The sequence below is a fragment of the Rhinatrema bivittatum genome, chromosome 3, assembly GCF_901001135.1.
Source record: "Rhinatrema bivittatum chromosome 3, aRhiBiv1.1, whole genome shotgun sequence".
NCBI lineage: Eukaryota > Metazoa > Chordata > Amphibia > Gymnophiona > Rhinatrematidae > Rhinatrema > Rhinatrema bivittatum.
Window position 1 is genome coordinate 375765361 of NC_042617.1, and position 24790 is coordinate 375790150.

A 24790-nucleotide genomic window follows, 5' to 3' on the forward strand; every position below is an offset into this window, starting at 1 on the left:
TCTATTTTGTTTAATTTTGTTATCAAAGCGAAATAATTGAAAATCCAACAAAATGTCATTGGTTTTTACATTTTGTTTTGAAAACAAAATTGATCCATCAAGCCTAGGCCCAGGTCCAAAACCGGAACCTCGCCTATGCATTAGGCCGAGACCCAAAGCAAGACACTTGGCCTAGCCCAAAGTGTGATTCTGGGGCTTGGGCCTAGGCCTGAGACCGGGGCCTCACCTAAGCATAGGCCACAGCCCAAATGTAATGTCAGGGTCTCGGCCCAGGGCCAGGCCTAACACCAGGGTCTTGACTAAGACCCCAAAAATGTAAATAACTTATAAACTTACCTGCTCTGGAGATCCATCATCATGGTCCAGGACCAGTCCCGATTCTGGGACCAAACCCTGAGGCCAGGTCCTGACAACTGAGCCTCAGCTTAGGCTGGGGCCCGAGCCCAGGTCTAATGCTGTGACCCAGTTCAGAGACCTGGTCCTGATACCAAGGCCTTGGCCCAGATCTAGGGCCTTGGCTCGGAGGCCAGGTCATGATGCCTGAGCCTCAGCCCAGGAACAGGCCCAGGCTTGGGAGCTCCTCTTCTTCATCTTCTTTCTTCAGCACTTGAAAGCCAAATGATGCTGTGTGCTGGGGTCATGCCACAGTTAATTAACTCCGATATATTCACCCCAGTGGACGGCGCCATTTTGATGTACGGCATTGTACAGCATTGCTATACATAAAAATGGTGCCATCTGCTGGGGTGAATGTGATGGAGCTAATTCCAGCATGACCCCAGAGGACAGTATCAGTTGGTTTCAAGAGCCGAAGAAACAAAAAGACAGAAGATGAGCACTCTGAGGCCTGAGCCTGACCCTGAGCCTGGTCCTGACCCTGAGCCTGGGCCCCGGTGTTGGGACCCGGGCTCCAGACTGGGTCAGCGCGTCAGGCCGGGCCCTGGGCCCTGGCCTAAACCAAAGCCTGGGCAATGAGTCCTGGCCTTAAAGCCTGGGCCTTGAGTAGTGCTTGGCCAAGGTTACGGCGACCTACTGTGGCCTAGTTCTACTCAAGGCTAAGGCTTCATTCTAGGCCTAGGCATCAGGACCATCCCGACGATTAAGCCCAGGCTAAAGCCTCAGCCTTGCATAGGCATAGACTTCAATAGGTCACTGCGATCTCAGACTATGCCATATGCAAGGACCAGGCTTCAGCCTGGACTTAGGCTTCAATATTGGATCCCCAGGTAAATGGGGGCCAGGGAGAATCCTGGCCCTGGTATTTTTTCAGGTGAGATGGATGGGTGGGTGGCTTGAGACGCCTCAGGAGGCCCAGTTTCTTTTTTTTGTTTGTTTTTTGGGAGGGTTGTTTATGGGAAGGGGAGGGATGGAGATGGTGGGAATAGTTAGGGGCTAATTGTTCTGTTATTAACTTGGTTAAACATATCTTGCTGATTGTATGGTTTTGTGAAAATTAATAAAAATATTTTAACATAAATGCTTATTTTGGGTTTGGGGTTTTTTTAACTAAATAAATGAAATAAACATTTAACAAAATGAAATTCGTGGAAAATCAAACCCCCAAAATGAAAAATAAAACAACATTTTTCTTCCCACCCTTAGGGGTAGATTTTCATAGGTACGCGCTGGCGTACATGTGTGCGCGCTACCCGGTGCGCACACATATATGCCCAGTTTTTATAACATTAGCACGCGTGTTATAAAATCGGGGGTCGGCGCGTGCAAGGGGGTGCACAATTGTGCACCTTGCGCACGCCGAGCCGCACTGCCTTCCCCTGTTCCCTCCTAGGGAACTTTCCTACCCCCTCACCCTACCTTCCCTTCCTTTACCTCCCCTGCCCTTTCCCCCTACCTTTTCCTTGTTTTTGTTTCCAAGCTTACTTCAGCCCTGGGTCTGAAGTAATTTGCGCGCGCTGGCCAACTGCCGGCTCGCTATCCCTGGCACAGCGGCAAATGGCGCTATGCCAGGAGCCTCTGATCCCGCCCCCGGACCGCCCCTTTAGTAAAGCCCCGGGGCTTTTGAAAATAGTGTGTGTGTGTGTGTGTGTGTGTGTGTGTGTGTATGTGTGTGTGTGTGTGTGTGTGTGTGTGTTGAGCCCCTGTCGCTTTTGTGAGAAAGGGATGCTATGTTAGGGTACAAATGTCCAGACAACAAAGGCAGGAAAAAAAGTTTTTCATTTCGGTTTAGTGATTCAGATATGTTAGCTTTGCGAATGTGAAAGTATACAACATCTCTGATATCTTTATATTTTGCACAGTACAGGAGGAAATGCATTTCTGTTTCTATTACTCCAGTATTGCACTGCATGCAGAATCTGGCTTCTTGGGGTTTACAGTTCAATTTTTGTCTGCATATTTCTATTTATAATTTATGGTCACTTATTCCATATTTGGTGAGGATCTATCCGTGTTCTGTCTGTGTGATCAAGCTTAGGTATTCTGATAGTATGTAGTTTACGGGTAATGATCTGTAGCAGTATGGCTTGTTCTGTTTTCCCATTAGGAAGTGTATTGGTGTTCTAGGGCTGGGTATAATATTGCCAATGCTATTTCATTGGTTCTGTTGCCAGTTGTAAGGGGTAAGGCTCTGAGTGGTTGCCCCTTCCCATCCCACCCTCCAAGAAGCATGTGAGTACTGGCACCGTATATAAATAATTCATGGAACTTGTTGTAGTATTTGAAATGAAAATTTAGACTTTTTCAAAAGACAGTGTCATAATGTGCTATAATAATCACCATGCTGCTTCTTAATAAGTGTTACAAAATGACTCCGAAATGGTACTTTTCCCCCCAACTTGACACTTTAATAACAATGGGATTGGACAGAGAGGTACCACCATGGCACTCTGGTCACTCCCAACCCCCCTATCATCAATATCTTAAATCCAGCTTTGGCAGGAGGTCTAGACTTGAGAGCCACACTCCGGGGCTGGGAGGGCTGTGGTGGCATTGCTCAGACCCCCAGGCATGGAAGGATGTTATTGTGTTCTGACCTATTTCGCGGGTACCTGAGTGTCTTTGCCTGTGGGGTTTTTTTTACCTCTGAAGGATGGAAAGTGCCTCCTTAGCCTGCATCCTCCTGAGGAACAGCGCCTGTACGTATATGGAGAGGTACCGCTCCAGCTGCTGGTTCATCACCAGGAATTCAGAGTACCCTTCTTCAAAAGGATTGCGTTCTCTTTGGAAACGGAAACACCAGTTGTTAATTATCAGTTCATTACAGCCATGTAATACGTCAGCATAATCTCAGCCCATTTACTGCCAAGGCATTCATTATTCTTGCTCACAGAATTAGCTTGAGGTTCCACCTTGCCATTAAGTCAGCTGCCTGTAATTTGCTTTTAAATGAAGACAGAGAATAATTGCTGTCTACTGCAACTGAGCCTGCTGCTATTTTTCCAACGTAACTGTGGGATTCCAGGGATGTGGGCTGCAACGTTGCCTTTTTATGTTGCAGAGTCACGCAACCCGTTCTTATTCTTTCCAGTGACATTTCTTTCTGTGCCAGGCATAACGGCTCTCGTGCTCCGGATCCTGATCTGGAGCTGCAATGAGCAGTGACACCTGATACCACGGGGAGGATGTAAAAGATAAGGAAAGATTACTGTTGCAGAAAACATGTTTGGGGCTTCCATGAAAACACAGGCAGACAAACAAGCTCAGCCACGTGGGGTCAGCATAGATGCCATTTTAGCTACTCTGCTATGGATGCACGCATTTTGCTTGGTGCTGCATGATATAACATTGAAAGACAGTATAGCCAATAAAGAAATGATGCTTTCAGAGGAGAAAAATCCTTCTTCTGAGATATGCATCCAAAAAAAGTCATCAAAGTCTCTTTTCCCATGCCCAGAAATATTTTTTCTGTCCTCTGATTCTTGGAGTATTTTTTCTTTTCCTGGACAGTCTATGGCTGCCATGTTACTTTTTCTGTTTCCGTGCAGTGTACCTGCAATATCTCTAGTGAGAGACAGCAACAAATTGGTCAGCTCTGAGGAGTGCACTGGCAGTCATATTTAAAATGGGTTCCTAAAAAGGGTTCTTAAATGTATTTTAATAATGCTAATAATTCTGAAAAAGCATAGGTATGAAATAGTTGACTGAATTTCTTAGCCAGGGTGATGGTGAGGGGGCGGGATTCAAAGATCATTGTATGACATGGGCAGGCAACCAGTCGGGTTTTTAGCATATCTACATTTGCATGCAGTAGAAAGCAAATGCATCTCATACATATTCAGTGTGAATACCTTGAAAGCCCGATCATCTTGTGGCACTCAAAGACTGGAGTTCCTACCCCTGCAAGAGCTGACCAAATTGTAGTAAATTGGAGCCACCGCTGCTTAAATGTATCTCTCAAACTCCTACCCAGAGTTTATTTCTGTGAAATGCTAAATATCTTTCCTTCTAGTTGGCTTTTCAGCCCTTGTAAGCTATAAGAAAGGTGACTCCGTGAGCCTGCTTTACAATTGAATCCATGTGGTAGAGCAAAATGATCCAGTCCTACATTTGCCAAGTTACACACATGGATTCATATTTCTGAACTCCCTAAGACAAGAAGAACCACAAATTCAGGACCAGATCAACCAGTTGGTAACTCTAATCATACCCTGGGGCTGGGGTATCTGCCAGATACCTCTAAGTCTCCAGGATCGGGCTGAACCAGTCCTGATTGTTCCCCATTGTGTCTAATGATTTGTAGCATTGGGCAGTGGAAAGACTTCTGCACAGAAGAAGTGAAACTTTCCTGACCAAAAAACCCAGCAGGTCGATTTTAAAAGTGTATGCGCATACATACCCGTGCGTGTGTCAAGAAGAAGGGGTAGAAAAGGGGCAGGTTGGGCGTGGCATAGGCGTTCTGGGGTGGGGCCAAAATTCATACACGTAAATCCGCATTTTAAAAAAAGTGAGTATGGCGCACATCGGCTTGTTATCTGCGCAACTTTACTACTGCTCCTGATGAGGAGCAAGTCTGGAGATCTCGAGTTTTAGGTATGGGGTATGCAGGATGAAGAAGCAGAGAGGTCTTGAAGACCTCGATATGAAGTGGACAAACTGGTGAACTGCTTGTTAAAACTGTTTTTCCTCACGCGAGCATGTTTTAAAATCCGTCTGCATATGCACGTAAAAGCCGCTAAAACCCTAGCCCAAATATATGCGGAGGGATTCTTTAAATGATATGTGCATACTTACGAACACAATATAAAATTGCAGGGTCTCTCCTCTTGTGTGCCGATACGTGTATTTATGGGCGCATGCGCATTCCTTTTAAAATCGACATGCACGAGTCTTGTAGAAGTGGAATAAGCCCCTAAACATACACCATTTCTCTCATACCCAGAATTTTAGAGTTAATTTTTCTTTTTTGCATGCATCTTTATTCTAATTCAATGTTTTTTCCTTGCATTATAGTCACACATTATCTGCTTTTTGCTTATTTTCAGATTAGATCAGTTCATTTAGTTTATTTAGCTCGTGTGAAAAATTATTGGTGTAGTAATCTCCAATGGTATTTTCCAGATATCTCCTTAATGGATTGCCATAAAACCTACAACTTTTCTTTGAAACTTGTTTCTCCCTTTGACATATATAGCAACAAGTCTCTATTATTATTATTAGAAACAATTTCAAATTTTCACACTAAACCATGCTCATGTTGATTTCATAAATTTCACATTCATGCTGACCTCTTTCCAGTCTGCTATTGCACTTGTCAAGCAAGACTACTTACTACATCCAACTTACAAACTCTTTTGCATCCAACCCTCACTGTCTCCTTGCCACATTCAGTTCCCTCCTCAAACTTCCTTCACCTTCCTCCTCCCTTCACTTTCTGCCCAGGCTATGGCTGACTACTTCGATGACAAGCCTTCAGTTCTCAATCGGCTACCCTTACCTTCCTCACCCCCACTTCATTCCTCTACCCTTTCCCTGGCTTCCACCACTCTCTCCTCCTTTTCTGAAGTCACAGTGGAGGTGTTACGATTTTGTCTGCTGTGCAGCCTCATCATAACCTTATTTAGGACTACTATGATGCCTCCCCACCTGCAGAGGCCTCCAGTGAGCTCGGTTCAGAGCTAAGCCTCCTCAATTGCCTCCTGACTCAGCTTGTCTCACAGCCTCCACTCCACCAGGAGTCCTTAGCCAGCTTGGCCTCCAGCTTTGCCATGCTCCTCCTCACTGCCTGCACCACACTCAAATTCCAGCCCTATGTAACCCAGATTTGCCATGTCATCCTTGCCTTCTCATGGAATCACTCTTGGTTCTTTGACATGGCCACTGTTCCTTGCCTTGTCTTGTGGTCTGCAGGCCTTCTTGCTCCTTACCTTGCGGCCTATCCAAGGCTTGCCTTGCCTTGTGGCTTCTGGGTCTTCTCGCTCCCTGCTCCTTGCCTTGTGGTCCTCAAACTTTCTGCTATCTTTCACCCTGCCCTGTGGTCTTCAGGCCGGCTTTCAGTTCTTACCTTGCTCTGTGGCCTATCCTAGACTTTGCCTAGCCCTGGGGCATTCGATCCTGATCTTACCTTTGCCTGGCTCTATGGCCTCTCCAGGCCTCTCCGTGCTTACTGGCTTCTTTATGCCTAGCAGCCTACAGGACTTCTATCTCGCTGCCTTCAGGCCTTTGTGTTCTTTGTGTTTGTGTTCTTTGTCTAGCCCATGTCCAGTCCTATCGTGTCTGCCTTGTCTAATCCTGTTCTTCCAAGTCTTAGCCTTAGTATCCTTTCCCCTGCCTTGCCTATGTATTGTTTTGCCCCAGCCTGTACCTAGTTCTAGTCCTTGCCAGTTCCAGTTTATCTATGTCTATGTTCAGTCCCAGCTCTGTGTCCTGTTCCTGTACCAATTAATCAGATTCTAGACTGTCCAAGACTTGCTCCAGACTATCCAGCCTTGCTCCAGACTACCAGCCTGTCCAGCCTTGTTCCAGTCTGACCAGCCATGCTCTCACCTGCATAGCCTCACCCTGTTATACCGCTGCAGCTAAGACCTACTGGCTCCCTGAACCCAAGAGCTCAACCAGTGGGGGAGAGGGCTGGCTAGGCGGAAGACCAGCCCTAGTCTTGTCCAGCATCCAGCCATGCAGTCCTGTACTGCTCCTGGGGAGATATAACCCGAGACTAGAATCCTTACAGGAGGAAACTGTCCATCTTTTTTCCCTCTCCAAATTCACTACTTCCTCCTCTGATCTCATTCCCACCCAGTTGCTCAGTTCTATGTTCTCTGCAGTCATCCCTTCCATCTGTCACATTCTAAATCTATCGCTTTCCACTGTTACTGTTCCTGTTGCCTTCAAACACTCTGTGATCACATCACTCCTCAAAAACCCCACACTGGACCTTACCTGTCCTGCCAATTATTGCTCCAGCTCCCTCTTCCCTTTTTGCTTCCAAACTACTTGCTCATGCTATTCACTGCTGCTGCCTTGACGTTTGTTCATTTCAAGCCATTCTTGATCCATTCCAGTCTGGGTTTCCCCCTCTACATTCCACAGAAACAACGCTTGCCAAAGCCTCCATTGATCTGTTTATGGCTAAAACCAAAGATCTTTACTCAACCCTTATCGTCCTTGACCTATCTGCTACTTTTGACACTGTTGATCACCACTTACTCCTTGATATTCTCTCCTGACAAATTTCAGGACTCTGTCTACCTTGGTTAGCTTCTTATCTCTCTCCCATTGCACTTTTTCCTCTGGTAGGTATTCTTCTACTGCCATCCCACTATCAACTGGTGTGCCCCTGGGTCCTCTTCCCTTCTCTCTGTGTACTGATTCCCTTGGTGTTCTGATTTCCTCTCATGGCTTTCAATACCATATTTATGCTGATGATTCCCAGATTCACCTCTCTACACTAGAAATTTCACGAGGAATCCAGTTCCAGGTCTCAATCTAATATTGCAGCTTGGATGTCCCACCACCACTTTAAATTCAACATGGCCAAGACAGAGCTTGTTATCTTCCCCCTCTTCCTCCTTTCTCTGTTTCTATGGATAACATTAATCTTCCATTTCCAGTCAGCCCCTAACCTTGGAGTTATCTTTGAATTTGCTCTCCTTACACATATCCAAAACACTGCTAAAATGTGCCCATTTTTTCTCCATAACATCACCAAAATCCATTCCTTCCTTTCTGAACACACCACCAGAACCCTTATTCACGCTCTCATCACCTCCCACTATTGCAACCTGCTCCTCACAGGTCTCTTAGTGAGCCATCTCTCTCCATTACAATTCATCCAAAACTCAACTGTTCGACTTACCTTTCGCCAAAATTGTTACAGCCATAGAACCCCCCTCTTTTCAAGTCACTACATTGGTTCCTTATCCGTTTCCACATACAGTTCAAGCTCCTTATATTCACCTACAAGAGCTCTTCTCTCTCTGATCTCTTTCTACAGCCCTCCTCATGAAATCCAAGTCACTCACCAAATCCCGACTTTGTCCTTTCTACCTAGCAGCATCAAATGCTGGGAATAGACTTCCTGAGCTGGTGTAACATGCTCCCTCTCTCGCTTTATCTTAAAACCCACCATTTTGAGACTGCTTTTAAATCTTAACCCCTGATTGTCCCATTTACAGCCTCCTTAATCTTTAACCATTTTCTTAATAAATGATATTCCCAAAGTCTCTTTTGTCCTGAATGTTTGTCTTGATTAGATTGTAAGCTCCTCCGAGCAGGGACAGTCTCTTATATGTTTTTGTACAGCACTGAGAATGTCAAACAGTGCTATAGACGTGTTAAATGGCAATAGTAGTAAAACAAGTTACCAGCTGTCTTGCTTTCCTCTTTAATGTACCAAAGTGCTGGGAAAGCTGCATTGCCATTGGTCAGTACAAAAAACAAGAGGAGAAAATCATGTTCAATACATTCCATTTATACAGATATTACACTGCAAACTTGTGAAAATAATTTTATTTTAGGATTTATGTTTCATGCAGTGGTGGCAGTTGTCCTTCTTAAATTTAGATGTGAGAAAACTTCAAATAATGGGAGAAAGCAATTTTCAGAAGCCATTTACCCGAGCAAATAGGCCGATTGAAAACCCCCCATCCTGTAAGAGGGTAAAAGTGCATGCGGGGATCAACACTGCATGCGCTTTTACCATTGAGAAAAGTAGGCAGGCTCAGGGGCAAGGGCAGATCAAGGGAGGCAACAGGGTATGTAGTTTTTAGAGATGTGAATCGGAACCAGAATCGGATCCAATTTCAGTTCCGATTCACATCTCTATAGATGTGAATCGGAACCAGAATCGGATCCGATTTCAGTTCCGATTCACATCTCTAGTAGTTTTGCATTTTCAAAAATGTGTACATTGTTTTGCATGAAAAAAGTGATTACTTTTTCCCTAGGCAGTTTTCTAAGGGAAAATGCATGTGCACTTTCCTTTTGAGAACTGGTGCAATGTGTGTGAATAAAATAATCTAAGGACTTTACGGTTACCCGCAGAGTTTTGAAAATGGCCTCCATGTGATAAGCCAGCAGTTTTTCACCATAAGGTTTCTGCAAAATCTTTGGCATGAAAAGGTAAAAACCGATGGGGAGCTTTGGCAAAAATGTTGCAGACTCATTTGGTTAATGCTAATCAGCTTCATCCAAGGTGTGAAAAGTAAACTTTTCATACTGCTAATTATTTGCAAGAGGGGCATGTTCATATATAACTTGGGGAAAAGATGGGACACAAGAGATATAAATTTAATTACTTCTTGGATAGAGTCAAACTGAGAAAAATCTGAAAGATAAACCATGAGCAGCTAAATAACAGATGGTACTTTTTAAATTAATGGTAATCCTAACAGTAATTGTAATTTTTTTAATTTCCTGCTCTTCATCTAGGTTGGTAATTCATCCTCAAGTGCTGCAAGCCAATCAGGTTTTCAGGATATCCATAATGAATATACATGAGATGCCTCTGCATGCAGTAGAGGTGGGGCATGTAAATACATCTCATGAATATTCAGCATGGATATCTTCAAAACCCAACAGGCAGGTGGAAATCAAGAACTCTGATTCGGACTGAAAGCTACTTTAGAAAATTTTTTATATTGTATAATCTCTTTGGTTCTCACCGTCTCTCTATATCCAGCAGCACATCCGTGTCAATAGTTTGTGCTAGTGTATCAATCATTTGATTAAGTTTTTCTTTGATTATTAACGACAAGATAGGTCCATCATCTTCTAGGTCCTCCCAGTTGAAAAGGTCAGCTAGAAACAAAACATCTCCAATATCAATAGAAAAATTATCATCAAGTTACTTGCACAGGATAAAACTCTCTTTTACAGATCTCTTTTGCATTTAGAGTTAGTGTTAACACCAGGTTATGAAACAAAGAGTTCAAGCAATATCTCTTTATTGTAGAGCAGAGGTCTCAAATTCCAGTCTTGAGGGTTGCAAACCACTTGGGTTTTCAGAATATTCCTAATGAATATGCATGAGATTTGCATGCCCACTGCCTCAATTGTATGCAAATCAATCTCATGCATCCTGAAAATCTGACTGGTTTGCCATCCTCGAGGACCAGAGTTTGAGACCCCTGTTTTAGATGATAGCTATTGGCCACTCATGGAAAATAGGAGGAAGAAGGTTTTGAGGGTGCTCGATCCTACCCCTAAACCACATGCATTTGACACTATTTACTCTACTGTATGTATGAGCGATTGAAAGGAGAGAATATTAAAGATACTATAAAATAGTTCATTGGGTCCTGCCTTATGCTAGTCCTTCCACAGTAGCCTTTTTAGCAATATTTCACAGCATGGGGTACACATACCCAGCAAATAACTTTTGGAACAAGGGGTAAGGTTAGGTGTGAGCAAGAAAATAAAGAGGGAAAGAGTGAAGTCTTAAAGGAAGAAATAAAGTAAACATATGGGAACTGATTTATCTTTCTGGGAAGAATTGTTGGTTGTCACAACATTTTTCCAATGAGTAAAGGCAATCAAATGCTTCTAGGTTCAAACAATTTTTATTATTTCATAATACGCTACAATACGAAACACTGTCCAAGGGACAACGGATTCCTGAGTCATCCCTGGGTACACACAATGTAAGAAACAGCACGTGAACACAATAGTATGTAACCACTCCCCCCGCCCCCCCACCCACTCCTCAAGGATACAAATTAACACATGTCCAGCAATACGTTATCACGTCAGATTCACATGAAAATGGAGGAAGTCCATATGAAGCCACCCAACCTTGTTTATCACTCATTGATTATCAAACTTCGTACTCGCTGTGGAAGAGTCTGTAGATATAAGTCCCAAACTGCCATAAATTTCTTCTTCTGGCCAAGGGAAAATCTCGCGGAAGTTGCTTCCATCTGCATCATGTGGTGTAAACCATTACGCCAGGCCCAATAAGAGGGGCTCGTAGACTCGTTCCAACAGGTAAGTATAATCTTTTTCGCCACTAGGCACGCTTTCTGAATAAATAATCGAGACCCCAAAACTCTCACTCGCAAGGGCGAAATGCAGCCAAACAATAGCCAATAATAAGAGTGAGGGACATGTGTATCTACTACAAGTCCTAGATAATGTGCCACTTTTTGCCAAAATGATTGTATCTTTGGACATGCCCAAAAGGCATGAGACAAGGATCCCCAGTGAAATCCACAGCGTGGGCAGTTTGGCGTAGGCGCTATTTTGGCTTTAAATGCATCTTGAGCCGATTCAAATGCTTCTAATGAGCATCTTAACAAAAATTAGAGGGTACTGGAGAACAGCAATTGTAGTTCCGCTTCACAAAGGAGATAGCAGGAAGGAGGCTGGAAACTACAGACCAATTAGCGTTATTTCAGTTGTAGGAAAATTAAGGAAGTCTCTTTGAAAGCTAGGATAGTGAACTATGTACAATCAGGGGAATTGCTTGACTGGAGGCAACATGGTTTCTCCAGAGGAAGAGCCTGTCAAATGAATCTGATTGATTTTTTTGATCAGATAATAGAGAATTAGATCAAGGAAGAGCACTCAATGTGGTTTACTTGGATTTTAGCAAAGCTTTTGATATGGTCCGGCAATAAAGTGAGGAGCCTAGGAATGGGTGCCAACATGGTGTAATGGATTACAAATTGGTTGACTGAGAGGAGTCAGCGTGTAATGGTAAATAGAACCTACTCTGAAGAGAGAACGGCGATACGTGGAGTGCCACAGGGATCAGTTTTGGGACCAGTTCTGTTCAATGTCTTCGTAAATGACATTGCAGAGGGGTTAGAGGGAAAAGTTTGCCTTTTTGTAGATGATACAAAGATCTGCACCAGAGTGGGCACACCTGAAGAAGTAGAACTTCGGTATATAAAAATTAAAAATAAATAAATAAATAGAGAGAAAGGAAAATGATTTAAGAAAGCTTGAAGCATGGTCAAAGGTTTGGTAGCTAGGTTTCAATGCCAAGAAGTGCAGAGTCAAGCACTTGGGGTGCAGTAATCCAATTAAACCATATGCAACAGGGGGTGAAATACAGAACTTGAAAGGGACCTTGGGGTGATAGTGTCTGGAGATCTGAAGGCAACAAAGCAGTTTGACAAGGTGGTGGCTAAAGTCAGAGGGATGCTGGGCTACATAGAGAGAGGAATAACCAGCAGGAAAAAAATGGTGATAATGCCCTTGTACAGGTTTTTGGTGAGATGTCACCAGGAGTACTGTGTTCAATACATTATATTTATTTATTCACCTTTATTATTTGGCAACGAATCACAAAACACAGTGAATCCAGGCTGTTTTCTCAGTGTACCTACCCCAAAGAACCGTAACACACATGGAAGGGATTCAACCCCAGCCCTGGGTCTTGAAGGATATTCTTCTCCTCGAGAGACAAGAACCCATGACCCCAAGGGCAGTGGTGATGGGAAGAGTGAACAATCTGTAAATAGTGTACTGTTCAGCCCATCCACTAAACTGAGGTTATACTATGTTACTCTGTTGCTCTCTTGCCATGGTTGTCCAACTCTGCCTCCTCCAGGAATCCCAGCTAAAACTGATATATTAGTGTCTTTTCCCACTTCACCTAAGAAATAAATCTTGAGAGATGTCTCTCAACTTGTGGTAGTCTCAATATCCACATTCCTCCTAAAGAACAGACAAGATTATAGGCAAATACATATCACTTGCCTATGGCTTATACAGCAATATCAGTAAGGAATGTGCATGTGCATTCACTTAAAATGATATAGAAAACACTAGTAATATGTGTTGTTTCATTTTCTGTCATTTCTCATCTGAAATGGCACAAAAACAATGTTTCATTTTGTTCGTGTACCCTATATGTGGGTAAAAGTATGTGTCTTGAGCCTCTCTGTGTGCGTGAAGCAGGATTGAGGAGGGGCTTGTATTTACACAAATAAGTGGGAGTACATGTGTGTGGGTAGATTTTCTGGGATGATTTTCAAAGGAATAATACACATGTACTTTCCCTTTGAAAAATAGTCTAAAGTTTGTAGGTTAAAAAGTAGGGATGTATAGCCCCCAAAATTGTACTTTGATTTGTTTTTGTTTTTTTAAATTTTTTTTTAATGTTTATTTGATTTCAGTTCTTTTGCTGAACTGAAATAAACGTTAACAAAAACAAATGAAGCAAAAAAACAAAATGGGGCCTCCCCCCTGCGCTTCCATTTTCTAGGTCCGCCCTAGGCTCCGCCAATCCCCACCCTCCACCTGCCACCAGTTTGCTGGGGCCCGGGCCTACCTGGATGGGCTGAGACAAATTCAGTGGGAGACTCTCTGAGACCCTCAGACCCCCCTGGCCCCACCCATGAGCAAGGCCTGGGACCTGCCTGGCCCCCATTTACCCCTTCCATGGGATTTTTATACCACGAAGGGGGTAGGAGCAATCCACACTCCCTCCCACTCTGCCAGCAACTCATTAAAAATGGAACCAGCCAGCCCCGAGACTGGCTCCAGTGTGACATCAAATTGGCACTGGTTCCAGAGCCAGCAAGCACCATTTTCCTGTACAGCATACAAAAGTACAGCCGTACAAGAAAATGGCACTGGCTGGCCATCTTTTTGACGTCACGCTTGGTGCCAATTGGTGCTATTTTTAAAGGGACTCCAGCAGGACAGGAGTAACTGGGGATGACTCCTGCTCCTTTCTTTCTGGAAGACCCCCCATGGAAGGGATAAATAGTGACTTGGGAAGTCCCTGAGCCCAGCTCATTTGTGCGGGAGTGATTTGGAGGGGGATGAAAGGGGCCCAAAGAGGCACTATCAGAGCTTGGCCCAGCCAGATAGGGCCAGGTCTCAGCTTATTGGCAGGGGGTGGGGGGTCAGAGGGCCCAGAGAGGACCCAGAAGACTTCAGGAAGACCTCAGGAAGTTACACACACACACACACCCCACCCGGGGGGGGGTGTAACTTTTTAAAATTATTGAAGGAAAACAAAAATACCTGAAAATGTTATGGCAAGGCTACTTTCAGTTTGTTTGATTCGATATAAACCAAAAATTGTCTTTTTAGGTTCGGATGTACCATTCGTTTTAAACAAATGAACATCCCTAGTAAAAGGTATCTGTAGAATTTAAGCCTGTGTGAGCAGATACAAAATTGTCTCCGAAATGACTTTAGCATGTGCTAAAATGCAAAAATGAAATGAAACAAAACAAAATGACATTTTTTCCCACGTGCACCCCTAATATCTGTCCATTACGTATATTTTTTGTGCTTTAGATTTTTACAGATATTGCGATATACAATTTAAAAATACATGTATTGTATTATTGTTGGTTTTCCTCATACCTAGTATTTGCTTTTCCTCATTTGAAAGCTTTAATTCAGCACCTTCATCCTCTGCACTTCTCTTGTCTGGCTTTACAAACGCCAGTGGCTCAGGGTCATAGCTGTGCAGCTCGCTGTCTTTTTCCCTGCCAGTGGGCTCAGGGGGGTGCACAGAACCTTCTGCAGAGCTCTGAAGTGAATGAAGCAAGAGGGTGAACCTCACGGCGCCTTTTTGAGTTTCCCACATAACGCTTTTCCCAGGCTGCTGCCCTTCTTTCGTGGCTCAGCAGTAATTCCTCCCTCCGGAACGCAAACAGAACCTCTGACAGAGGCGATTCAGAGATCTTGTAGAAACCCAACGCAGTTTTCACATGGAATACATTAGAAATATTACTGAAGTAACAAACAGCAGCATTTTTTTTTCCAGTAGTCAAAGAGTGCCCCAGATGCGCCACGTGAGCCAGCTTCCGGAAGGGAGATTAGGCCAGTCCTGGCTTTTTGTTGCATTTTGGTACCTGTGGTGCTGATTTCAAAGAGTAAGAGGATGGCAAATACCATATTGCATTGGTATGTAAGTCCAAAAGAAAATATTCATGACTGACCGAACGACTCTCCTTCCAGCAACGAGGGCAGGTGGCAGCTCTGTTTACTTGGGAAAGGGAGATTTTGAGCATTGATGTTTTAACGAAAGAAAACAAATCTGTACCTGAATTTCATCTTCTTCTACCAGTGTATGTAAAGGTAAATCGTTCAGTCTCTGACTGAAGGATTCTGCTGGATAAGGTGGGACTTCATTCTTCACAGCTCCTAGGTTTGAAAAAATTCTTGCTAGTGAATCACAAATCAAACATAAAAAAAAAAATATATATATAAAATGGTGAGCTTTCCTTTTGGGATCATTTCTATTTACTATGGATTCAGTATTCAGAAAATGGTCATTGTTTCAATGAGGTGCCTAATATAGGAAACATTACCAGTCAAAATTAGGTGCATAAGATTTTGACTGAAAATTCCCCTAAATTTAGTGTTGCAGTTTGTTCTTCTAGATTTAGGATACTAAATCATGTCACATATAGTGAAAATCAGCACTAGGAAGTCGATATTCAAAAGCTATTTAGATGCATAACGTTATCTGTCTAAATGGCAAAACTGCATATTTAGAAACTTATTTGCTAAATTCTACCTGGATAACTAGTTATCCAGCTAGATTTTAGCCAGATAAACTGGGGGCATTCGTAGGCAGGAGGTGTTTCGGAGAGAAACTGGATAAGAGAAGTTTCCACTGCAGGAAATGGTGGAAACAAGCTGCAGGCAAAAGGACTTGAGATAAGTACACATATAGTTCAAGGACATTCCCTAAGGAAACAAAAACATGAGGGGAGATTTTTTGATATTCCCCGTTCCCTGCCAGACTGCAGCAACCCAGCTTAATTCAGTTTCAGGCTTCTGCTAGGGCTGCAGTCAGCCCATACTTCTCCTGTGCAAGACTGGGCTTTCTAAAATTTTTTCTCGAATGAGACAACCGGAGAGATCTTTCTTAAACTTACCTCCAAGTGTTGCGTCCGTCGCTGCTCGACGCCCTCACTCCACCTTCTTTACCTCTGTGGCGACTCCCTTTGGGTCTGATGGACAGCTGGCTACTACGGTGTCTCCATGCCGTCTCCCTCCGGCGTACCCGGACCGGCTCGATGCTGCAACTCCACCATCTTGTCCTGATGCCTAGGGCGCACACGCCCCAATTCTTGTACCAGCAAGGGCGCGAACCTCAGGGGCATCCCCCTGAGATGATGTCATCTGCTTCCAATATTTAAAGGTCTTTGAAAACGCTAACAAATCGAGTTAGCAAGGAAACGCAAAGGGATTCGTTCCAAGCTACTCTGCCTCCTCGGACTTCCCAGAGGTACCCACTCCTTGGAGGCCTCACTCTTTTCTTTATTTTCAGATTACAGATAGGAACCAGTACTCGCTCCTCGAGGGCCTAATCCTTTCCAGCTCCTGAGCTTACTTGAGCTTACGTGGGTTTTGTCATCTAGTTCTATTCATGAACTCTGCCTACTCTGCCTACTCACTTTCTACAGTTTCTCAACAGCTCAGCCATCCTGGGATCGTTGTTCCAGTACCTGACGGACTACAGCCCTGCCGGGCATATCAGCTCACTACTGCCACCTCTGGTGGTTTCTAATAACTTGTTTAATAAAAGAACTAATGTGTGTCTGTCTCACACTCCAGCCTAGCCTGTGGTCCCTCTCGGGGTATCCTCCCGAGAGCGTGGTCATCTGCCATCGGCCCAAGGATCCACCACAACTATATCAGATTCATTACAGATTGCTACTCCTTAGCAAGACGATATCTGAGATACAACAAGATTGCTGACTCCTCCGTTTCCAGGAGCCCGCTACACAGAGCTTTCTCTACAGATTGCTCCTCCTATCTGATTGCTCCTCCCATCACGCATCTTCTCCATAACAGATTGCTAATTCGAGCAACAGATCTTTAACAGATTGCTAACTCCCTAGCAAATCGCTAACAGATCACTAACACCAAGAGAGGGAAGTGGTGGACTTTCATGGAGTGCCCTCTAGTCCTATTATCCACAGGAGTAAATAACCGATTCAAATGTACTCGTTCTAGACCTCTCATAATTTTATAGGCATCTATCATGTCCTCTCTCAGACATCTCTTCTCCAAGCTGAACAGTCCTAACCTCTTTTGCCTTTCCTCATAGTGGAGCCGTTCCATCTCCTTTATCATTTTGGTTGTCCTTCTCTGTACCTTCTCCATCGCAACTATATCTTTTTTGAGATACGGTGACCAGAATTGCACACAGTACTCAAAATGCGGTCTCACCATTGTGTGATTTAGAGGATTATGACATCCATCCATTTACTCATCATTCCCTTCCTAATAATTCCTAACATTCTGCTTTTTTGACTGCCGCAGCACACTGAGCCAAAGATTTCATTGTATTATCCACTATGATGCCTAGATCTTTTTCCTGGGTGGTAGCTCCTAATATGGAACCTAACATCGTGTAACTATAGCATGAGTTATTTTTCCCTATGTGCATCACCTTGCACTTGTCCACATTACATTTCATCTGCCATTTGGATGTCCAATCTTCCAGTCTTGCAGGGTCCTCCTGCAATTTACTACAATCCGCTTGTGATTTAACTACTTTGAATAATTTTGTATCATCTGCAAATTTTATTCCCTCGCTCGTTGTATTCCTTTCCAGATCATTTATAAATATATTAAAAAGCATTGGTCCAAGTTGTGATCATCAGATGAGATTTTGTTGTGTATTCCTTCAGCTTCTGCCACAAGATTGGTGACAACTAGAAACAGAGCTTTTTCCTTTATAGCTCCAAGATTATGAAACATTCTGGATCGTTTGACCATAAGAACATAAGAAGTTGCCATACTAGGTTAGACTGAGGGTTCATCAAGCCCAGCATCATGTTTCCAATAATGGCCAATCCAGGATATAAGTACCTGGCAAATCCCCAAATATTAAATAGATCCCATGCTACTAATGCTGGTAAACAGTTTCTATTCCCTAAAACAACTTAATTAAGAGTAGTTTATGGACTTCTCCTCCAGGAACTTGCCTAAACCTTTTTTAAACCCAATTATGCTAACTGCCTTAACTACATCCGCTAGCAATGAATTCCAGAGCTTAACTGGATATTGAGTGAAAAATAATTTTATCTGATTTGTTTTAAATGTCCTACTTTCTAACTTCATGGTGTGCCCCCTAGTCCTTGTATAATCTGAAAAAATAAATAACAAATTCACCAGGGAGACCCATGAGTACATTAACTTTCAGGAATTAGTCAAATATATTTTTTTCACCCAAGCATTTGGAGTATAGAATTATTAGTTTGGAGTTTGTTTTAAAGTGTACAAGTTTTTATTAAGATTGATTTTAGATTTGACTTGTTTTAGGATATTAGTTATAATTAAATTTATTGGTTCAACCAGTAGCCCTGAGGTGGTTGTTTATAATTTTTAGTTTTATTATTCATAAGATTGTTTATGTTTTGTTTGTTAGTTACACTAATTTGTTAAAATGTATTTATATTTAAAACATATGAGTGTACCATTTATAATTTGATTATATGTTGTTGCATTTATGTTTGTAAGTCGCCATGGTCTTTTTGGTATGTTGACTAATTCAATGTACACTATAAATAAATAAATAAATAAATAAATAAATAAATAAATAAATAAGCTTCCCTGATGTAGTTCAACCTCAGAACTAAGAGTTTGGAAGTCTCCTCATAATTCTAGTACACTCATAGCAACCCTGCCATAAACAATCAACTTTTCTACAGATTATCTTTGATGCAAGCAATTTGAGGCTTGGTTAATAATCCTGTCTGCTCCCATACCTATAGACACATGTTCTTCTGGTCCTGTGAGCTCACTAACACTTCCAGTTTCGCTGGTCTCTTCCTCTGTGATGTCCTCCCGATAGGGTTTCCGTATCCCCTCTGTCTGCTCTGACAACATTTTGTACTGAGAAAGCAAAAGAACATTATGTGACAGATGTACTAAAGCTTTTGTCCCCAAGGGGTCTATATAATAAGCATTTTTCCCATAGACACAAATAGAAAAACCCTTTAGTACATCAGACTTTTATGGGTCTATTTTCAAAGGGATCTAACAGAGTCATTTATCAGATCGAGTTAGGGCTTTATCACGGGCTTAAGAGCCCTAACACCCATGATAATGCCATAACACCTGTGATAAATAACGCATCACAAGATGCGTATGCAAATTTTAAAACTTTTCCCAAATGGGAGGACTTTGGGCGGAGTTAGGGTGGAGTAAATTAAAATGAGGGGTGCTTAGCGTTGCATGCGATAGCGTAACGCATGTTATCACATGTTTTAACACCAGAAATAACTACACCATTTTTCCTGGCGTTATGCTGTGCGATATTCCCAAAATGCGATTTGCGCTAAAAACTGCAAATCCTGTTTTGGGGAGGGGAGTAGGTAGAGAGAGAGAGAGCCTCTAGGGAGATACACATATTAGTTAACTTTTTATTCCACTATAGGAGGGGCACCTAGTAACTCGGGGTGAGCTTTTGGTTATGGTCTAGGTTTTGGGGGGCACTTTTACATGCACAGTCAGAGGTACAATTAGCAAAGTAGACATCAGTGAAGATTTGATGTGATTTGGAGTGAGGAAAGGTACACAAAAATGAGATTTGTACATTGTACTATTGACCTAGCTTGATAGCAGCAATAGAAAAATGTATTGAAGTAAGTAAAATGTGTAAAACATATGAGAAAACGAACCAGTGGAAAGCTTTCAAAAATCTGTATTACATACCTGATGAAAAGGAGAAATGTGAAGAAAACAACTGGGAATTTAAAATAATTGACCTAAGGACAAACAGATCATGAAAATGACAAAAATAGTTGAAAACATATGAAGGAACTGGCTTTACTGAAAAACAATAAAGGACCGTTTGAGAGAGCCATGTAAAAAAAATCAAGGGTTTAAAAGTGTAACATAAAAAGAACTAGCTCATACCTTCTTGGGGAAATTCAAAACTGCTATTCCAAATGAAAGTGATGATGAAGGAAATAGTAAGTATAAAGAAAATTTGTGGAAACAACTGAAAGATTAAGATTGATGTATGCTATACCTAAGCCAAAAAGAAAAAGTATATATGAATTTTCAAAATGGTTTTCAACCCCAGCAGGAACGGGCTGTCATCCAAGAAAGCTCACTGGAGAAACAAAAAATGTAAACAAGTTAAATCTTCACCAAAGACATGAAACGCAATGGGACAAACAGCGTTATGTACAGCATGAAAAGATATCAGGGTCAGGAAACCAAGCAGAACTAGAGAGAAAAAAAAATTATTATTTTTTTAAATGAAAAGGAAAATTTAATAATTGAAGCCTCAAGTAGAAAAAAAATCAAAGCCCCAGGTAGGAAAAACATTAGGAAGTTGTGAAAAATATTATTTGAAATTTTTAAATTATAGCCGATATAATGAAAAAGGCTAGCCCGTGCCTGCATGTCAAGACCAAAAATCTTTTTCAAAGTGAAAAAACACAAAGAAGGAAAAATATCCATAAATTTAAAAATCAATGGCAAAATGAGCAAATGCGGTGAACCCATACCTGAGCAAAGGAGAGAGTGAACAAGTATAATTGAAGCGGCTGTCATTCCAGAGAGGGGCGCAGGATCACTAAATGGTCACACACAAAAATTCATATACTAGTGGACCCTTGACTTACGAATTTAATTGGTTCCAGGGGGCTGGTTGTAACTCAAGTTGGTTGTAAGTCAAAACTATTTTTTCCATAGGAAATAATGGAAATATCCATAATGCGTTCCAAACCTCCCAAAAGCACCCCTTACCTAACCATTTCTATAATAAAAAATGGTTGTATAATGTCTGTTATTACCAGAAACACCAATAATTTCTTAGTGTGCTCACCAAAAAGTTATAAAATGTGCCTAGCCTACCAGAAACAACAATTTTACCTCCTCCACCAGTTCCTTTACGATATCTGCCTATGGACTCTCTACCTGGGTAACATCAAGCTAGGTTGAGAGAACATTGCACAAATCTCATCTTTGGGTGAGTTTCCTCACTCCGAAGTTCATCACATCTTCACAAGAGTGCATTGTTCTGTTCGAACATCGAACTCTGCATGTCAAAGTGGCCCCTAAACCCATAACCAATACCTACACCTCACTTCGAGTAACTAGGTAGGCCTCATATAGGGGTATAAATACCTACCTAGTATGAGGGCATTTTGGCTAGTCTCTCTCTCTCTCTCTCTCTCTCTCTCTCTCTCAAAACTTGGTTGTGACTCAAATCAGGAAAACCAGTCATAAGTCAAATTTTGGTTGTAACTCAAGACCTGAAAGGTTGGTCATAACCTGAGGCTGTTGTAACTCAAGGGCCCACTGTAAATAAATAATATGAAAACCAATTATAAGAAACCAATATCACCAAAGAGATGAAATGAACCAAACGGCAGCATGATGTACAGCATGAAGTAATCCAAGAGCTAGAGTCCAGTAGGGAAAGAGAAGGATGGAAACCAAAAAGATAACAGGAAGGAGAAGATAATATTACTAAAACAAAAAAGAGAATTATACCAATGTAATAGGTACCCAAAAGCAAACCAGTTAGAGAACAATTATATTATTAGACAGGGCCACACCGGGCTTCCAAGATCAGTTAGGCGAATAGGAAGGGAGCGCAGAGTTGTAAGAGGTTTAAGTACTGACTGACTCAAAAAGTGCACCAAAAACAACTGTCAATCAGATTAATGTCAGTTTAGATGACATCAAAACCTGCTGAGGTAATCTATTGCCAAATAAAAAATACATAGTAAGGTAATAATAATAAGAGGAGGAAAAAAGTAAGGTTAAGAACGATGATGAGTGACAGCCCCCGGGACAATTGAGGTAAAAGCAGGGTAAAAGATGGCAAGATGGACAAAACCAAGGAAAAAAAAAAGAGTATTAAGTAAAAAAGGGGATAATAAGAAAAAAAAATGAAGGAATTATAGAATGTAGAGCTTTAAGTTTTAATTAAGCCATAATACAGAGAGTAAGGAAAAGGGATTATTACAACAAAATACTTCACACAATGTCTTTGTTCAAGGAACTAGAGATTGAAGTTCAAATATCTTGCGTTATTCAAGTATGATAAGAAAAGTTGAAAACTCACCACCACGGGGGAGCTGATAAGGGACCTCCAGAGCAATGAAACGCAGGTGAGATATTGTGTGATTTTTCATTAGCCAATGTTCAACCAGAGGAGCATCCAGTTTGTTGTTAAAGATGGAAGAGCAATGTTCAGAAATTCTAATTTTGAACTTACGGATTGTTTTGCCCACATAGAGCAGACTGCAGGGGCAGATGATAACATAAATAACTCCACTAGTGTTACAAGCAGATGTGTGTCACAAAGGGCCAGATTTTAAAACGCCTACGCGCGTAAATCCCCATTTTCAAAGGCCCGGCTACGCGTGTAAAGCCCCGGGACGTGTGTAAGCAGAGGGGGCGGGGCGGGGCAGGGCTAGAGACCCCGGCACAGCAGCTATTTGCTGCTGTGTCAGAGGATTGCAAGCCGGCAGGGTGCCGGCACGTGCAACCTGTGCCAGCCTCGAGGCAGGCACAAGAGGTACAATAAAAAGTTGTGGGGGGGCTAGGTAGGTTAGAATAGGGGGTAGGGAAGTTCCCTCCCAGGCCGCTCTTAAATTGGAACGGCCTGGGAGGGAACTGATCAAGGCCGCGGGTGTCAGTGCACGCAGCACGCACAAGTGGGCAAGCCAGGTAGTGCGCACACATCCATGTGTGCACACCAGGTAGCGCGCGCACACATGGATGTGCACGCGCTCGTCTGAAAATCTACCCTAAAATGTAGTTTGCGCCACTTTGTGGGTGGGTAAAAAAAAATAAAGTGTATGAAAGCACGTAAACAGAGCAGGGACCATAGGGAGAATGTCCTATGTGGGATTCCGAACATTCATTAGGGGATCGGAGAAAAGAAGAGAGCAGAAAATCCCGTAGATTCTTTCCACATTTAAAGGAGAATGTAGGACGATCAGAAAAGACAGATAGAGGGCACAATACCGACCAGTGTTTCTGGATGATGGAACAGACAGGTGATACGGAGGTGATACGGAGGGTCCTCTTCCCAAACAGAGGGGAAGAAAAGCCAGTTCCTATGTGCATAGAGGGCCCGTTTGTGCACTTTCTTTAATAGGCGTATGGGGTAGCCACGAGAAAGAAATCTTGAAAACATGGTCTGTGCATGAAAAATGAAGTCTGAAACAAAGAAACTGGCCCGTAGAGAGATCATTTCTTAAAGGACGTGGGTGATCACTAGTGAACTGTAGCAATACTGGTTTCTTGTAAACTGAATTTCATATTATTGATTTATAAGATTTTTTTGTGTGTGTGACCATTTAGTGATCCTGCGCCTCTCTCTGGCATGACAGCCCATTTTGGCAGGACTTGAAAGCCGCTTCAGTTATACTTGTTCACTCCCTTATTTGGCTCAGGTTCACCGTATTTGCTCATTTTACCATTGGTTTTTAAATTTCTGGATACCTTTCCCTCTCTGGGTTATTTTCACTTTGAAAAAGATTTTGTGGTCTTGACACAGTCACAGGCACAGGCGAGCCTTTTCCACTATATCAGCTATGATTAAAACATTTCAAATACTTTGTTTCACAACTTCCTAATGTTTTTTCTACCTGGGGCTTTGATTTTTTTCTACTTGGGGCTTCGAGTATTAAAATGTTCCTTTTCATTTTGTGTTTTTTTTTTTAATTATATTTTTTTTGTCTCTCTAACTCTGCTTGATTTCCTGACCACGATATCTTTTCATGCTGCGTATAACGCCGTTTGTCCCATTGTGTTTCATGTCTTTGGCGAAGGTTTAACTTGTTTACATTTTTTGTTTCTCCACTGAGCTTTCCTGGATGACAGCCCCGTTCCTGCAAGGGTGGAAAAACGTTTTGAAATTTCATATATACTTTTTCTTTTTGGCTCAGGTATAGCATACATCATTCTTAACCTTTCAGTTGTTTCCACAAATGTTACCATTTCCTTGATCACCACTTTCATTTGGGATAGCAGTTTTTAGCTTCCCTATGCAGGTATGAGCTACATTTTGCATTACCCTTTTAAACCCTCGATTTTTTTGCATGGCTCTCTCAAATGGCCCTTTACTGCTTTTCAGTAAAGTCATTTCCTTCATATGTTTTCAGCTATTTTTGTCATTCTCATGATCTGTTTGTCTTTAGGTCAATTATTTTAAACTCCCAGTTGTTTTCTTCACATTTCTCCTTTTCATCAGGTATGTAATACAGATTTTTGATAGCCTTCCACTGGTTCGTTTTCTCCTATGTTTTTACACATTTAACTTACTTTAATATACTTTTCTATTTCTCCAGTACTACTTCTGCTATCAGCTTTTTATTCTTTCAATCACTGTATTTACTAAGTAAATAAAAAAAAACCAAATATATACTCTATAAATAAAAATATATACACTAAAAAAGAGACACCTCTTTCTTCCTTTTTGTAGGGATTTGTT

The 24790-nt window shown here is 42.1% G+C and overlaps 1 protein-coding gene across 1 annotated transcript in view; it reads right to left on the minus strand.

Annotated features, from left to right (window-relative positions):
• The window catches only part of LOC115088599 (dynein gamma chain, flagellar outer arm-like), a 535861-nt gene that overhangs the window by 432868 nt on the left and 78203 nt on the right, over positions 1 to 24790 (minus strand). Inside the window, exons 10-14 of the mRNA XM_029596857.1 lie at positions 19092 to 19218; positions 15407 to 15507; positions 14722 to 14890; positions 10059 to 10194; positions 3041 to 3178 (exon numbers count right to left, since the gene is read on the minus strand). Of these exons, the coding sequence (XP_029452717.1) occupies positions 3041 to 3178; positions 10059 to 10194; positions 14722 to 14890; positions 15407 to 15507; positions 19092 to 19218 (671 nt within the window). The remainder of the gene's footprint in view (positions 1 to 3040; positions 3179 to 10058; positions 10195 to 14721; positions 14891 to 15406; positions 15508 to 19091; positions 19219 to 24790) is intronic.